This window comes from Equus caballus, chromosome 11 (assembly GCF_041296265.1).
Source record: "Equus caballus isolate H_3958 breed thoroughbred chromosome 11, TB-T2T, whole genome shotgun sequence".
In the NCBI taxonomy this organism is placed as follows: domain Eukaryota; kingdom Metazoa; phylum Chordata; class Mammalia; order Perissodactyla; family Equidae; genus Equus; species Equus caballus.
Window position 1 is genome coordinate 6,646,472 of NC_091694.1, and position 17,606 is coordinate 6,664,077.

At 48.7% G+C, this 17,606-nt stretch overlaps 1 protein-coding gene across 29 annotated transcripts in view; it reads left to right on the forward strand.

Moving 5' to 3' along the window:
- Positions 1 to 16,909, forward strand: part of SLC25A19 (solute carrier family 25 member 19) — a 36,816-nt gene extending 19,907 nt beyond the window's left edge. For 2 of the 29 annotated variants that reach the window (XM_023652024.2, XM_023652026.2), the window contains exons 3-10: positions 1,467 to 1,639; positions 1,759 to 1,844; positions 2,481 to 2,650; positions 2,839 to 2,994; positions 4,579 to 4,749; positions 11,648 to 11,831; positions 12,494 to 12,624; positions 15,464 to 16,909. In XM_023652024.2, the coding sequence (XP_023507792.1) occupies positions 2,519 to 2,650; positions 2,839 to 2,994; positions 4,579 to 4,749; positions 11,648 to 11,831; positions 12,494 to 12,624; positions 15,464 to 15,646 (957 nt within the window). In that variant the 5' untranslated portion in view covers positions 1,467 to 1,639; positions 1,759 to 1,844; positions 2,481 to 2,518 and the 3' untranslated portion in view covers positions 15,647 to 16,909. Of the gene's footprint in view, positions 1 to 1,466; positions 1,640 to 1,758; positions 1,845 to 2,480; positions 2,651 to 2,838; positions 2,995 to 4,578; positions 4,750 to 11,647; positions 11,832 to 12,493; positions 12,625 to 15,136 lie in introns of all 29 variants that reach the window. The other 27 variants (XM_070226918.1, XM_070226921.1, XM_070226905.1 and 24 more) reach the window with 16 other exon arrangements.
- The last annotated feature ends 697 nt before the right edge of the window (positions 16,910 to 17,606 follow it).

Sequence of the window (17,606 nt, forward strand, 5' to 3'; positions counted from 1 at the left end):
ACTGCTCCTCACAGGTGCCTGGGGAGAAGCAGCTTGAGTTAATGACACGGAGAAGTTGATGGGAAAGGCAGGGCTCCTCCTTTGAGGGTAAGGGGAGAAGGTACCAAGAAATGGGCACATTCCCAGCAGGGGTCAGGAGGTTTTATACCATTAGACTTTTAATAAAATATTATTTTAGAATATTTTGCTGATGGAGCCCCATAGAAATGTCTTATTAATTTTAAGGATGGCTTGGAGCACTACTTTGGTACTTTCAGAAAAGTGAGGGCTTGGGGCTGAGGGAGTGGTGTGGACAGAGTTCCAGGGTGGGTGAGGGGAGAAAAAGAATCAGTGGTGGGGTGGAGGTTGTCATTGTGTGGGCACTGACTTCCATGTTAGTAAAGGTATTCAAGAACTAGGTTAACTCTGAGGTCCCTTCTAAAATCACTTCATATTTAGTTTTAGTTGGGTTTTTTGGGGAGCCATAACAAATTCAAACAATATAGAATTGTGTGAAGAAAAAGGAGGAGCCCTACCTTGCCTCTTCCCTTGCCAGCCCTTCCCCCAACCTCACCATCCTGTTGGTGGAACCTTAGGAACCTGTTGGGGTGTGTGTGTTGTTACAGATTTTTCCTCTGTGCTTTAGGCAACTGTACAGAGCATGTATAGGTCTTACTGTTTTTCTTTTGCGAAAATGGGGTTATACTAGACATACTGTTCTGAAACCTGCTTTTTTTTCCTATTTCAGTCTATTATTGACGTCTTTTCAAGTGCATGTATAGTTCCGGCTCATTCTTTTTAATGGCTGCATAGTATTCCATTGCCTGGATGTGACTTAGTATATTTATCCATCCGTCTATTGATAAGCATTTGTGTAATATTCAGTTTTACCATGAGTGATGCAATGCATGACATTTTACACCCCCGTGCTAGTATTTCTCTAGAAATGGGATTCTCAACCAGGAGCAATTTTGCACCCTAGGGGGCATTTGTCAGTGTCTGGAGACGTTTTTGATTGTCAGAAGGGAAGTGTGGCGTTACTGGCATCTGGTAGGTAGAGATCAGAGACGCTGCTAGGCGTCTTACAATGCACAGGACAGCCCCCAACTAGGAAGAACTGTCCATTCTAAAATGTCCATAGTGCTGAGGTTGAGAAACTCTGCTCTAGATAAAAATGGAATTAGATGTTTTTTAAATAAATATATATATATAAAAAACCCATGCCCAACAAATTATGACACAGCTACTCAATGAAATATTATTTAGCCATTAAAAATGATATTTATGAAGATCTTGTAGCAGCATGGAATCATGCTTATGATATTTTGTATTTTAAAAGCCCTGTACAGAAAAAAACCCAGAAGGGAATAAGTGAAAAGTGTTAAGATGGTGAGGTTTTTCCTCTCTCTCTTTCTGCAAGGTGCTTATTAGTTCTGTAATCCAAAAGTTAGGTAGTTTTTAATCATTTATTCATTCACTGTTTTTAGAGCCTTTGGGGTGGTGCTGTGCTCATTCTGGAGACACGGCTGGAACTGGGCGAGTCCCTGCCCGTATGCCCCTGCCTCCTGTGGGCCCAGAGGACAGAATACACGTTAGCAAGTGCTGTGAATGCCAGAAAGGACATGAGTGCGTGTCCTGGAGATGCTGAGCCCTGGCGGATGTGAGGAGCCAGCCTTGGGAAGAGCGAGGCGGGGTGGGCGCGTGGCTGCATTTCAGATGTGGGGGGCAGCAGGTGCAGAGGCAAGGCCGGTGGATAGGAATTCAAGCAGTGTTTTCCAGGAGCTGGTCAGAAGCCCTGAGCCCGCCCTGGTTGAAGAGACTGAAGAGTGGTCCAGGGTGAGGTCGGAGAGGTCAGCAAGGATCAGGTGGGCCTGGGAGTGTCGTTTCATAGCATTAATGTGGCTGCAGTGCTGCGTGTGGGCCTGAGGCGTGTCAAAAAAAGGGAGAGGGAAATGTGAAAGGGTTCTGAGTTGCTGGGCTCTTCCCTTGGATCGGGTGAGCTTGGTAGAGACCCGGGCCCGTTCCTGGAGCCTGCGTGTTTGACAGTCCCCTCAGCGCTCAGCTTGGGTGGGCTCTGCTCTCGCTGATGCAGCCTGGGACTCTGCCTCAGGCAGGAGTTTGCCATAAAGCCCGGCGTCTTGGAAAGCCGGTTGATCTCCGGGAGTGAAAGATTGCCTACTAAGCCTGTTCATTCAGTCAACAAATATTATGAGCACTTACTGTGGTGGGTTCTACTTCAGGCAGTAGAGATTCAGGGATGGACAAATGAGGCCAAGGCCGTGTTTTCGTGGGCTCGCATTCTAATGGGGGAAGAGACGAGAAGCTGATGGACGAAATAAATGTCCAGTATATAAATGCCGTAAAGCAGGGCAAGGTGATAGAAAGGGGTGTGGGCGCTGTTTGAGATGGGCTGCTCAGGGAGGGCTGCTCTGAGGAGGTGATGTTTGAGGAGAGACCCTAAGAACCTGTGCTGGTGTTGACTCCATGTCTCTTGCATTTAGATCGAAGCTGATGGACATTGTGTGGGCCAGCGGCAGGGATGGTCGGCTATGACCCCAAAGCAGATGGCAGGAATATCTCCAATTTCGAGGTGGCAGTGGCTGGGTCTGTGTCTGGGCTTGTCACTCGGGTGTTGATCAGCCCCTTGGACATCATCAAAATCCGTTTCCAGGTACTCTTTTCCCCTTTTTCCACGTAATGAGCTGAGGGACAAGTTGATTCTTTCTTGCCAAAGCTGTTCCTGGAGCTTGGAGTTTGGCAAGGAGAAGCTCGTCGTTGCCTTTGTTACCTGTTCTGAAATTTCTCCTCCTCAGCCCACCCCGTCGCTGTTGTCCTGACCTTTTCAACTTTGATCCCTAGCTTCAGATTGAGCGCCTGTCTCGCAGTGACCCCAATGCAAAATACCATGGGATTCTCCAGGCCGGCAGACAGATTTTGCAGGAAGAGGGCCCAACAGCATTCTGGAAGGGACACATCCCAGCCCAGCTTCTCTCCATCGGCTATGGAGCCGTCCAAGTAGGTGGCAGGGGAACTGGCCAAGCCCGGGCTGGCGCTGCTCCATGGAGGAGCACAGGGCGGGTGAGGCATGCAGGGACGCTGCCTGGGGTAGGGCAGCAGGGGGCGGTCACCACTCTTCTCCCATGTCTTAACTGGAACCTACCTGACAAACTGAAGACACAGTCAGCCTGAGCTGTATCATAGGCATTCCCTTCCCCATGTCATCCCAAACCCAGGGACTTAGCAGCAACTGAATATTAGGTGTTGCACCTAGGAGACTGTTTTTTTGTGTGTGTGTGAGGAAGATTGGCCCTGAGCTAACATCTGTTGCAATCTTTCTCTTTTTTTGCTTGAGGAAGATTGGCCCTGATCTAACATCCATGCCAGTCTTCCTCTATTTTGTATGTGGGACACTGCCACAGCATGGCTTGATGAGTGGTGTGTAGGGCTGTGCCCAGAATCCGAACCCATGAACCCCAGGGCCACCAAAGCTGAGAGCAAGAACTTAACCACTATGCCACCAGGCCAGCTCTGCGAGACTGTTTTGATGCCATGCCTCTAATGAGTCTTGGCAAATGGGGATACAAATGCTTTCCGTTTTTCAAAATAGGATTTTCACCTCTGTACTTCCTTTGAACTTATAACAGCGTCATGAGGAAGGTAGAGCAAGTGTTATGTGGATCACAGAGAGGTTAAGTGAGCTGCCTGAGGCCACACAGTTTGTGAGTGCTGGGGCTAGGGTTAGAATCTAAGCTTCTTGACTCTTGTTTACTCTGTTCCGCTGAGCACCACCTTATTCCATGGTGTGTATAGTATATGGCTGTACGGTAGTGGGAGTGGTAACAGCCAGCCCTTGTGTAGCACTCATTGTGGGCCAGGCCCTGTTTTAAGCACTTTACATATATTAGCTCACAACAGTCCTCTGAGGTAGGATCTGTTGTCATTCCTGTTTTCTAGACGAGAAGACTGAGCCAGAGAGAGCTTAAGTAATTAACCAAACCAAAGTCACTAGCTGGAAAGTGGCAGAGCCAGGGTTCCCACCCGGGCAGCTAGCACCTGCTAGTCCCTGCCTGCTCCTCCTGTGAATCACCATGATTGCTCAGGTCAGGGGCGCACGGGGTTGACATGCCCCTGCCATTCCATCTCTGCACCTGGGACACGGCTACTGCGGCCTGCTGGGTAAATACAGTGACATGTGGTCTCAACTCCCGGGCCATCAGGAGTTGGCTAGAGGACAGTCTGAGCCTAAGGGGGGTTACCCCATGGAATGTGGAAACGTGGAGCTCTCCTGACAGAACTTCTGCTCCAAGGCGGAATGTTTCTCAAACAGATAGTGGCCGTCTTTTCCCAGTTCTCAGGAAACTAAGTCAATGAGTAGGATTTTCTGATATAAAGTTTTTCTCATGTATTTTCTTACCCCTTTGCGTATTTGGCTTTGCTCAATTGGAGTGTAGAATGGCATCTGAGCTTTGCACAAAATTGTGTTTGCTGTATACTGTCGCTGCATGGGAAGCGTTCCTCGTCCCTAGGGCTGGGCCCCACCTGGGTCACGGGTGGTGTATTTGGGGGTATTTGTCAATGACTTTTCATGCACTCTTGCAGTTTCTGTCATTTGAGCTGCTCACGGAGCTGGTCCACAGAGCCAGTGTGCATGATGCCCGCGACTTCTCGGTGCACTTTGTGTGTGGCGGCCTGTCTGCCTGCGTGGCCACCCTCGCTGTGCACCCTGTGGACGTCCTGCGCACCCGCTTTGCAGCTCAGGGTGAGCCCAGGGTGAGTGGCCAGGGCAGAGAAGGGGTACATGGGTCGTGGAAGGGAGAAGGGGTGCATGGGTCATGGAAGGGAGAAGGGGTGCGTGGGTCGTGGAAGGGAGAAGGGGTGCGTGGGTCGTGGAAGGGAGAAGGGGTGCGTGGGTCGTGGAAGGGAGAAGGGGTGCGTGGGTCGTGGAAGGGAGAAGGGGTGCGTGGGTCGTGGAAGGGAGAAGGGGTGTGTGGGTCGTGGAAGGGAGAAGGGGTGTGTGGGTCATGGAAGGGAGAAGGGGTGCCTGGGTCGTGGAAGGTGTCCCAGGAGTTGGGGCTCTTTTCCTTAGAGGGAACGAAGCTAGGAGAGCCTGGGGTTTTCAGTCTGCTCATCAGTCTGTTTGTGAAACCTGTAACTGTGCTGGGCACCATGCAGGATGCTCACAGCCTCGCAGGGGAGACAGAACCTACAGGTGGGAAGCAGAGCAGATACTGACCTGTGGGCTGGCCGGGGAAGGCGTCCGGGAGAGTGATATTGAGATCATACCGCTGTATTATTGTGAGAGTGTTTTTGGTTTCCACAAAGAATGGATTGGAGGAAACGGGATAATTGAGTCAGACTCAAGGAAGAACTTACTGAGTGAAAGTGAAGGATTAAACCCTGAGATAGACCTCCTCACCATAATTTCTGTTTCCTGGACGGACGTTAGAATAGCAGTGTGTGTGTGTGTGTGTGTTCTCAACCAAGAAAGAATAATTTTCCTACTGTCTCACTTCTGCTTTAGGATATTGTTGGTGGGGAATGACTCTTTGCTTAAGAATTTGATCTGGGACCAGTTAAGAATAACTGTGGTTTCAGTTCTGCCGGTTCTTTGTGTCGCCTGGGGTGGAGATCCTGGTTTGGGGGCGTCCTTTTGTTTAGGAGACATCTTGCTGACCTTTTTGGTTGAGAAGGGCAAAGTCCCCTGGGAGCAGTCTGGAAGAAAAGGATTGGGGCGTGAGAGCTGGATCACTCTGGATGACACGGCCAGTGGACAATGGAGGCTTGAGGCCCGGGTGGAGACGCGAGATGAGGGGCCCTAGGAACTGAGCAGAGAGACGGAGGGGAAGGGTGCTTACAGGTGGAGAGGACAGACACACCTCAGCAACATGGTGACTGCTGAGATGAAGCAAGACGGCTGGCGGCAGTCCTTCAAGTTCTCTGTTCCGGGTTTGCTGCAATCCTCTCCTCTTACTTTCCAACCTTTAGTAAAAGTCTATGAGAAGGAAAAAGTGAGGACAGTATTAGGAAAAGAGGATAGCGTATTACCTCCCTGGCTTAGGTAATTGAGATGCTGGATTCTAGATTCTGGAGCAATCGGAACATTACATAAAAGTGAAGGGAAGAGACCTGTTTAAAAACTGCAAAACTCTCCACCTTCCTTAGACTAGTACCATCTATAGTATAAATCTTCACCTTTAGAATTCTTTCTTAAAAAATCTCTAATCTATTAGGTGTATAAAGGTTAAAAAGACAGGTAGTTCTTCATAAATTATAATGGAAAAACACCACCATCCGCCCCACCATTTCCAATCCCCAGAGGAGCCACTTTTAATACGTGGAGCTGTTTCTTCCATTATTTCTTCCTAATTTTAGGTGGCATGCTTGTACTGCTGTTTCCTTTCCTTCTTTGTTAAATTACAGGCGGTGACTACTGCCTGCCACTGTGGAAGATGAGGCCGTTCCTCTTACACCGTCACCCTCGTGTGTGCCTGTGCTTCCTCCCCTATCGATTACGGCACAACTGAGTGATAGATTTTGGCTAAATCAATACTCAGTGTTTATGCCATTAGGATTATGTAAATGTTGCTGCTGAGCCTTGAAAGTATTATCATTACATTTTCTTTTATATCTTTGCCTTTCCTGAAGTTAGCAATCACCTTGTGTTTTATTTGTTTAGCTTTCTACATGCTGATCATGAATTCACCCTCAAACACTCTCTCGATCGGGTCCACCTGTGGCCATCAGTCCTGTGTTATTATGGGGCCCCCCGCTCTGGCACCCTTCACCCTCTGGCTTCAGTCTGGACTGTTTACTCTAGGGCTGTTGCCAGCTGTTCTCTTAAGGATTTTCTTCTTGGATTCCATGTCTTTCTTGATTAATCCCTCATTTTGGTGGAGCACATCCTGAGGTGTATCTTCCTTAGAGAAGCCTTGATAGAAAATGCCCTTATTTTCCCCTTACTCTTGACTAATGATTTGGGTAGACAATTCTAGGTAGCTCTCAGTGTTGCTGAAGAGAAGTCCAGAACTGTTGTAATTACTGATCCTTTATAGGAAACCATCCCTCTCCCCTCTTGGGAGCTTTCAGAATCATTTCTTGATCCCTGGCATTCTAGAAATTTACTAGCGGTGTGCACTGGTGCAAGTCTCTTTCATTCATTGTGATGGGCACTTCCTGGACCCTTTAGTCTGGAAACTCATGTCCTTCTTTTTTGTTTTAAATTCTCACTGCCATGGTAGCGCCACAACACTTTCAAACACTACTGATATATTCCCGATTTCTCTTCTGAGGGAGATGAGCAACCTCCGCTGCCGATCCTCCTCTTTCTGCCGAAGGAGATTGGCCAGTCATGTTCTTCATGCCTGGGAAATGGTCATGAATTATTTATTCACAATTGCCTGCCCTCTGTTGTTGTCTTTTCTTTCTTTCATGGGATTCATGTCAGTTGGATGTAGGACATCCTGGATTGATCCTCTGATTGACTTCTCTTTTCTTTACCATTGTTTAGCTCTCTTTGTCTTTCTGGGATATTTCCTTACTTTTATCACTTGGGCCCTTTATTGAAGTAAAATGTTTGCTAACATAAGTTAGTTCCTGAGAGCTCTGTTTTGGTTTGTTTTAGTTAGGTTTATTGAAGTGTAACTTCCATACACAGTAAACTTCACTCTTTTAGTGTACCGTTCTGTGACTTTTAACAAATGCATGTCGTCACATAACCACTGCCATAGTCAAGATAGAAAACAAAAGTTCCATCACCCCCCAAATTTCCTCCTCCTCCTTTGCAGTCAGTGCCTCTCCATGGCCAGCTTCCATTAACACTCGTCTGTTTTTCTGTCTAGAGTTGTGCCTTTTCCAGAATGTCATAGAAATGGAATTATTCCCCACGTAGTTGTTTGAGTTGGTTTCCTTCGCTTGATGTATGCATTTGAGATTCGTCCATGTAGCGTGTGTCAGTAGTTGCTTGGTGCCTTTTTATTGCTGAGTAGTTTCCATTGAATGGGTGTATCATGGTTTGTTAGTTCAAACACATTGAGGTGGTTCTCCAGTTTTTGGCAACTGTGAAGGAAGGCACTATAAACATTCACATACAGGTTATTGTGAGAACATTTCATTTCTCTTGGGTAAATATCTAGGGGTAGGATTGCTGGGTTGTATAGTAAGAAGTTTAATTTTATAAGAAAAAGCCAAACCATTTCCTATGTGGTTAGGCCATTTTGCATTCCCACCAGCAGTTCCACTTGCTTGTTATGCTCACCAATACTTAGTATTATCAGTTTTGTATTTTTATTTTATTCTTTTAAAGTTTAGCCATTCTAATAGGTGTGAAGAGTGGTATTTTAATTTACATTTCTTTAATTATGTTGAGTATCTTTTTTGCATGCTTATTTGCCATCTGTATACCTTTGGTGATATACTTGTTCAAATTGTTTGCCCATTTCTGTATTGGGTAGTTTGTTATTTGTAAAATTTTCTGAGTCTGTGGCTGTCTATTCATTTCCTGACAGTATCTTTTTTTTTTTTTTTTGCGGGGAAAGATTCGTCCTGAGCTAACGTCTGCTGCCAATCTTCCTCTTTTTTTTTTCTCCCCAAAGCCCCAGTACATAGTCGTATATTCTAGTTGTAAGTCCTTCCAGTTCTATGTGAGCCACTGCCACAGCATGGCAACTGACAGACAAATGGCATGGTTCTGTGCCCGGGAACCGAACCCGGGCTGCCAAAGTGGAATGTGTCGAACTTTAACCAGTAGGCCATCAGGACTGGCTCTCCTTACAGTATCATTTGAAGAGCAGATGTTTTTAATTTTAATTTTGATCAAGTCCAGTTTATCACTTTGTTCTTTTATGGATTTTGCTTTTGGTATTTTACCTAAGATAATCTTTGCCTAACTCAAAGTCAGAAAGATTTTCTCTGAAGAGCTCTTTCTTGTTCTCTGAATCTTTTGTTGTTAGTGCCATCAAGTCAGTTCCGACTCCTAGAGCCCTGTGGACAGCAGAGCTGACCCCTACTGTCTTTTTGCACCAGCCTCTCACCTTCCGGTGCTGTGTCAGACACTGCTCCGCTGCTATTCACGGGGTTTTCATGGAGAGTTTTTTTGGAAGTGGGTGGCCAGGTCCTTCTTCCTGGTCTGTCTAGTCTGGAAGCTCCACTGAAACCACCATGGGTGACCCTGCTGGTATTTGAAATACCAGTGGCAGAGCTTTCAGCATCACAGCAACACGCAGCCCCCACTGCATGACAACTGACAGACGGGTGGTGTAGTTCCCTGACTGGGAAATGACTGGGCTGTGGCAGTGAGAGCACGAATCTTAGCCACTAGACCACCAGGGCTGGCCCTCTGAATCTTACCTGTTTTTAAAATGGATCTTCTTCTTTTATCATGGAGGCAATGCCTTCTCTATGGTCTGAGAATATGAGTTATAATTTTGTGGGTGCTTTCTTTTTTCTTTACTTTTCTTCTGCTTTCTATACTGTCTCTTCTTTCCAAATGATTTCTCCTGTCCCCCATTGATCATTTCGGTCTGTTTTTTATGAAGGATTTCCTCAAATGTCTGGTGGCCCTTGACTGCCAGCCTGGTGTTAAGAGGGGGCACAGAGGGGGCCAGCCCTGTGGCCAAGTGGTTGAGTTTGCACACTCCACTTCAGCGGCCCAGGATTTCACCAGTTCAGAGCCTGGGCACAGACCTGGCACCACTCATGAAGCCATGCTGAGGCAGCATCTCACACAGCACAACTAGAAGGACCTACGACTAGAATAGACAACTATGTACTGGGGGGCTTTGGGGAGAAGGAAAAAAAAAAAGATTGGCAACAGATGTTAGCTCAGGTGCCAATCTTAAAAAAAAATAAAATTAAAATAATAATAATTAAAAAGAGGGGCCACACTGGAGACATGAACAGACATTTCTCCAAAGAAGATATACTGATGGCCCATAGGCACATGAAAAGATGCTCATCATCGCTGATCATCAGGGAAATCAAATCAAAACTACACTAAGATATCACCTTACACCCGTTAGAATGACAAAAATATCTAAAACCAATAGCAACAAACGTTGGAGAGGTTGCGGAGAAAAAGGAACCCTCATACACTGCTGGTGGGCATGCAAACTGGTGCAGCCACTATGGAAAACAGTATGGAGATTTCTCAAAAAACTAAAAATAGAACTACCATACGATCCAGCCATCCCACTACTGGGTATTTATCCAAAGAGCTTGAAGTCAGCAATCCCAAAAGTCCTATGCACCCCAATGTTTATTGCAGCACTGTTTACAATAGCCAAGACGTGGAAGCAACCTAAGTGCCCATCAACAGACGAATGGATAAAGAAGATGTGGTACATATATACAATGGAATACTACTCAGCTGCAAAACAGAACAAAATCATTCCATTTGCAATAACATGGATGGACCTTGAGAGAATTATGTTAAGTGAAATAAGCCAGCGAGAGAAAGATAATCTGTGTATGACTCCACTCATATGAGGAATTTAAAACTATGGACCAAGAACAGTTTAGTGGATACCAGGGGAAAGGTGGGGTGGGGGGTGGGCACAAAGGGTGAAGTGGTGCACCTACAACATGACTGACAAACATTAATGTAGAACTGAAATTTCACCAGATTGTAACCTATCAATAACTCAATAAAAAAAAATAATAATAAAAAAATATCAAAAAAAAAAAAAAAAAAGAGGGGCCACAGAAAAGCAGGGCGAGACTGGGTGTGTGGGCAGGCTTGTTGGCTGATGGCCTTCCTCTGAGGCCCAGCTCTTTGATGGAAGTGTCCAGGGTGAAATCCTTTGGTGGCTGCCAGCGTCTGGAAGCCAAGTAGTGAGGAGGGGCTGGCAGTCCTCTCTGCTCAGTGTGGACTTTCCCTTGGTCACCTGCTGTTGGTGCGATGCTCCACTGTACCCACAGCAGGGCAGGGTCAGCCCCTGTCGTCCATTGTAAGGAATGTGTGTTTCATAGAAGGATACTAGGCAAAACCAATGGCCTGTAGTCTTCCTGCACAGAGATCACCTGTGGACAGTTTAAGAAAGGTTAAATATATGCACATGGCAAAAAATCCAAATAGCATAAAATGGTAATAGTCAATCTCCCTCCTCTGGCTCCCCTCCCACCCCCGCCCACACCCCTTTCCCTCTGTGGAGGTGATGATCGCTGTTCCTCGTTCTCGTGCATCCTTGGTGGGGGTTGATCTCTGCACACAGCTTGTTTCCTCCACAAACACTCTGCCCGCTCTTCTGCATCTTGCTGTGTCCGTTTGACTATCTATTGGGGGATTATTTCCTTTCAGTTGTGTAGATTGCATCATCCTGTTTTAACAGCTACACAATGTTCTGGTGAGTGCGTGTGCCATAACTGATGTACCCACTCACCCAAGGGTGGACATCACATCTTTTGCTGCTCCACAGGATGCTGCAGCGACCATCTCTGGGCACGTACTTCCATGCCCTCATGCAGATTTATCAGTCGTGTAAATAGCTAGAAGGAGAGTTGCTGGAAAACTCCACCCTTGGGTTTTTGTCCAGCATTTTCTTTGTCCTCTTGGGAGGAGAAGTAATGCTCCCGGTAGCTGGGTCTTTGGACGAGGGGAAATACCTGATATGGGCTGTGTTCTAGGCTTGAACTCCCGCACCACACTCACTCGAGTTGCATGTGTGGTGTCCAGGTCTATAAAACCCTGCGAGACGCCGTGGTGACCATGTACAGGACCGAAGGCCCCTTGGTCTTCTACAAAGGCTTGAACCCCACCATGCTCGCCATCTTCCCCTACGCCGGGTTCCAGTTCTCCTTTTACAGCTCCTTGAAGCACGCGTATGAGTGGGTCATGCCAGCCGAAGGAAGGAAAGACGGTGAGACAGCCCTCACACGAAAGGGAACCTGGGTCTCCATTCCACCCCACTCCCAAGCCGTAACATCTCTTTCCGAATCATGTAGGAAATAAGGTTTTCCTGTCAGAAGCTGAGACCCCCCCCTACCCCCAGGTTCTCTGAACCTGGCTCTGTGATGCAGCCCACAAAACAAACCAGCCCGGCCGCTGACGGATGACTTTATTTCTTCCAGCTCTTGCCACACCCATCAGTGGCATCATCAACATTTACTTCCAACTACTGGTCGTGGTTTTCATTTTTGTCAGAGCTCCAGCTTGCAGGCTGCCTGGTTTTGGTTGGGTTTTGGTTGGGTTTCGTCTGGGCAGGATGTGGACGGGGAGGGGCAGGCCTCGCGCTGAGTCCCACGCCACAGCCTGCCGCAGGCCCTTGTTGCCTCCAGCGGAGATGACTGGTAAAGGCTCACAGCCCTCCTGCCATCAGCCTGGCCAGTCTGCACCTCTTGTCATTCTTGCCGAGCGTGGCCGTGTCTGCATCTCTCTCTCCTGGATTAAATTCCTCTGAGATCAAGGTTGTTTGTGGGGTTTTGTTTTATGGTGGAGGATTAGACCTCATGACCTTGAAATTGTCTACCCAAGGTTGCATTTCTCTCGTTGTTTCCCCTTAATCCGGCTTCTCTGGTTCAGGGAACCTCAAAAACCTGCTTTGTGGCAGTGGAGCTGGAGTCATCAGCAAGACCCTTACGTATCCCCTGGACCTCTTCAAGAAACGGCTGCAGGTCGGAGGCTTTGAGCAGGCCCGAGCCACCTTTGGCCAGGTGAGCTGTCCCCGGATCCCTGCCCCTCACTGGGCACATGAAGAACTGGGTCAGTTCCTGCCTACCGGGCAGCATGAGCCCCCACAGCCCTTTCACTCCCAGCCTGTCCCCAGGGATCCCCGAGCACACGGGAAAGCAGCACACAGAGCCCTGTGTATAGAGGGCGCTGTGGAAAGGTCCAGGCAAAGGATTCACAGTGTCTGCTCTTAAAAAGCATCCAGTTCAGGGGCTGGCCCCATGGCTGAGTGGTTAAGTTCACGTGCTCCGCTTCGGCGGCCCAGGGTTTTTCCGGTTCGGATCCTGGGCGCAGACATGGCACCGCTCATTAGGCCACGCTGAGGCGGCGTCCCACATACCACAACTAGAAGGACCCACAACTAGGAAATACAGCTATGCACTGGGCGGCTTTGGCAAGAAAAGGCAGGAAAAGTAAAAAAAGTAAAAAAAAAAAGATTGGCAACAGTTGTTAGCTCAGGTGCCAATCTTTAAAAAAAAAAAAAGTGTCCAGTTCAGTTTGGGATGAAGGGTATACTCACATAAGAAAGGTCCCTGGGCTGGCCCAGTGGCGCAGCGGTTAAGTTCACACGTTCTGCTTCGGCGGCCTGGGGTTTGCCAGTTCAGATCCCGGGTGCAGACATGACACTGCTTGTCAAGCCATGCTGTGGCAGGCGTCCCACATATAAAGTGGAGGAAGATGAGCATGATGTTAGCTCAGGGCCAGTCTTCCTCAGCAAAAAGAGGAGGATTGGCAGCAGAGGTTAGCTCAGGGCTAATCTTCCTCAAAACAAAAAAAAAAGAAAAGAAAAGAAAGAAAGGTCCCCAAAATATTAAAGAACATGGAGGAGACTCACCCTGGTGCATGGGCTGCTTCACTTTATGCTGGAGGTGTTCCTGGAAAGGGGTGAGTTTGGTCAACTAAATTATATTTTAAATGCACCAGAAGAGTTTGTCATCCGTAGAAGCCCCACTGTAGGTAATTTGGTAATATTAGTAATCACTCCTTAGTCAGCTTAGATTGTCACATCACTCCTTTTGGCACGCTCATTTTAGCAGTGGTGGGGGTGGGGTACGGCAAGTGGGGGTAATCCAGGACTTTCCCCCGGGACCTGGGAACCTGGGATGTCAAGGCATGAAGAAAGGTGCCTGACAGACGTCAGAGGGGAGGGACGCCTTGGCAGGGGAGGCAGAGAAGGGAGAGAGCGCTCCTGACTTGGGGGAAAAGAAAGAATTGGGTTTATAGTTGTAAGACATTTTCTTTGTAGAAAACTTGAGAGAATTCAGATAGACAAAAAGAAAGAGAAAAATCAGGGGCCAGCCTGGTGGCATAGCAGTTAAGTTTATGTGCTCTGCTTCTGAGGCCTAGGGATCACAGGTTCACATCCTGGGCTCGGAGCTACACCCTTCATCAAGCCGTGCTGTGGTGCGCGCCACATTCAAAACAGAGAAAGATGGCACAGATGTTAGCTCAGGGCCAGTCTTCCTCTCTCTCTCTCTCTCTCACACACACACACAAAATATGTATATATTTAAATTTCCTGTCACTCCACCACCACCCACCCAGAGATCATCAAACAGAACCTTGGCTGTAGTTTTATTTCTTTGCATAAATAGATATATCTGTACATTTTAACAAAAATGGGGTTGTATACAAAGTTTTCTAACGTCTGTTTTCCATTTGCCAACTTGTCCTGAAGAACAGTTTGACTTTGGACAGGGAGGGAGGAGGGAGGCCCTGCTCCTAATGGAAACTGATGTGAGCCCTTTGGCTGGAAGTGGGCGGGGCCAGTGGGAGGGCCAATGGGGGATAAGGGTGGGTCTGGGAGGGAAGTTGAGGCTGAACGGTGGAGCACCCAGGCCACGGAGCTTGGACTTGATTCTTTATAATGTCGTTTTCATCATCACCATCATCGTTGGGAGTGATTGGAGCTTCTGGAGGGGAGCAGCTGAGTAGAGCTGTGCCTTGGGGACAGGGGTCTGGCAGCAGTGTGTGGTCAACTGGAGAGGGCAAGGCTGGAGGGGGTCACTGGTCAGGTTAAGAGCTAGGAAGGGGGACTGCCCCGTGGCCAGGTGGTTAAGTTCGAGCACTCCTGGGTGCGAACATGGCACCGCTCATCAAGCCATGCTGAGGTGGCATCCCACATGCCACAACTAGAAGGACCCACAACTAAAAATATATAGCTATGTACCACGGGGCTTTGGGGAGAAAAAGGAAAAATAAAATCTTGGAAAAAAAAAAAAAACCAGAGATAAGAAGGGCCAGATCCAGATCTGCTGCCCAAGGGGGACCAGGTGGGATGGGATTAAGGGTCAGAGGGGCCTCTGGGAAGAGGTTCCAGAGCGCTCACTGGGTCCTTAAGAACCACAGTCAGTGGGAGCCTCCTGGGCAGGAAGGAGCTCTGTCCAGTGCTGATTTCCAGGCACTTCATCTGTTAGGTCTGAATTAGCCCACTTGCAAGGGAAAGAATGAGGTTAACTTATTCTCTGTCTTTTTTACGTTCCTTCCTTCATCCAGCAAATATTTATTGGAAGCTATGAAGTGTCAAGTGCTGTATTGACAAAAAGAATAGAGCCAACATCTGTGCTTTTTATGTGTTTTTTTGAGGAAGATTAGCCCTGAGCTCACATCCGTGCCCATCTTCCTCTCCTTTATACGTGGGATGCCTGCCACAGCATGGCTTAACAAGCAGTGCCATGTCCGCACTCGGGATCTGAACCAGCGAACACCGGGCCCGCGAAGTGGAACCTGCGAACTTAACCACTGCGCCACTGGGCTGGCCCCCAACATCTGTGTTTGAATCACCTCCTCTCTCCTTAACCAGAGTAACCTTCTTCTCCTCAGGTTCGAAGCTACAAGGGCCTCCTGGATTGTGCCAGGCGGGTGCTGCGAGAGGAGGGTGCACAGGGCTTCTTCAAGGGCCTGTCCCCTAGCCTGCTGAAGGCCGCCCTCTCCACCGGCTTTGTGTTCTTCTGGTATGAGCTCTTCTGTAACCTCTTCCACCACATGAAGAAGGCAGACAGCTAGCCTTGAGGGCGGGAGGGTGGCCTGAGGTCTTGTACCGGAGGCAACCTCCTGAAAGAAGTAAGACTTGATCTCCAGTGTCGTGTTGCACTGAGAGGTGCTGCCTGGTCCATCCCTTCAAGCCAGCCGTCTTGAGCCTGAAGAGCCATAGGGAGCAGGGCAGCAGCCTTGATCCCACCAGCTTGGACGCCACCAGAATGGCAAGGGCTTTCTCCCCTTCAAGAGCGCGGGGAGAGCACAGGGCCTGGTCTGTGGGGCCCCAGCCGCGCCAGTCGGAGGAGCTTGAAGTTGCTTCTCTGTTTAGCCCACGCTTGCTCTCAGGGCAGCAGCCGCCATCCCGCACTTCTTCGCCCTGTCTGTCCAGAGAACACTCCTGGCTCTGGGTGGGGTGGCAGCTTGAGTGTGAGGCTGGGACCAGGCCTTTGCAGGGGTCTGGTCCCCACACTTGGGCTCTTATTCCTACCGACTTATTGATAGGCATTAAAGCTAAAAGCACATTCGTATCTTACTCCTCCGTCTTCCCTTCCAAATCATATCCCTCCTCACAAAGTATGAGGGAAGGATCCCTGCCTTCCTCCAATTCTATTTTTCTCAGTAGTTGCCTCCCTCAGGCAGCTTTGCTTCTAGCTCTGGGTGCAGAGTCCAGGCTGAATTGGTCACTTTATAAACACCCTGTGCCCAGACCTTTGTGTCTGTAAATTTCCCACTCAGGCTGCTCTCCCCTGGGGCAGGACTGCTCATGGCCGAGAGCCTCTAGGGAAAGCAGAGACCAGCGGCCCCATGGGAAGTGGGGGATGTGCTCGTGGGACGTGCTGATGGGTAAAGGCAGCAGCTCTTGTCCCAGTCTACCAGGATCACTCTTTCCCTGGGGGCTGGGTTGGCCCTCCTGGGTTGGGAGGAGCTTGGAGCTGGGCCAGATGGCATCAGCTGCCCGATCAGGGTGTTCCTCCTTGGCTCAGCATGGTGCTGTGTGTACCCCCTGTAACCGAGGAAGGGCCACGCTCTGAAGAAGCCCGGTGAAGGGATGGTGGAAGGAAGGGGCTGGGCAGACAGCCTAGTGAGGGCACATTTGGCGAGGGCCTTGGGTTATGTCTGGGACCCCAAATCCTGAAGTTTCCGTGCTCTTGGCTGCTGATTGTGAAGGTCCAGGCTATGGCTGGAGGGAACTCTGATACCCACAGAGTTTTGGGCACTCAAGGCCTGGGCTTGAGACTGCTGTGAGGCAGCTGCCTGAATGTATTTTTTATAAAATTCACTTGAAGTAAACTTTCTTCTTGTCATCTCTCCTGCTCATTGCTTTCCATTCTCTTTCTCATCTATTGTCTGACTACTTTGGTGACTTTTTTTTTTCTTTTTGCTGAGGAAGAGTTACGCTAGCTAACATCTGTTGTCAATCTTCCTCTTTTGTTTTTGAGGAAGATTAGCCCTGAGCTAACGTCTGCCACCAATCCCTCTCTTTTTTGCTGAGGAAGAATGGCTCTGAGCTAACATCCGTGCCCATCTTCCTCTACTTTATATGTGGGACACCTACCACAGCATGGTTTGACAAGCAGTGCTTAGGTCTACACCTGAGATCCGAACCCCCGAACCGCGGGCTCCCGAAGTGGAATGTGCAAACTTAACTACTGTGCCCCAATCTTTGTCTTTTTGCTTGAGGAGGATTCACCCTGAGCTAACATCTGTGCCAGTCTGCCTCTGTTTGGTATGTGGGTTGTGCCACAGCATGGCCACTGACAAATGGTATAGGTCCGTGCCCGGGAACCAAACCCAGGCCACCGAAGTGGAGCCTGCGGAACTCAGGCGGGCCCCACTTTGGCAGCTCTTCTGACAGGAGGAGAGAACTGTGGCACCAGGAAACAGCCTTCTACAATACTTTCTTGTCTAAGTGATGGGAAGGGGCAGCTCTTTTCCAGCCCTTTCTGTATGCCCTTCTGCAACCCAGGGACAACCTCAGGGATGGCCC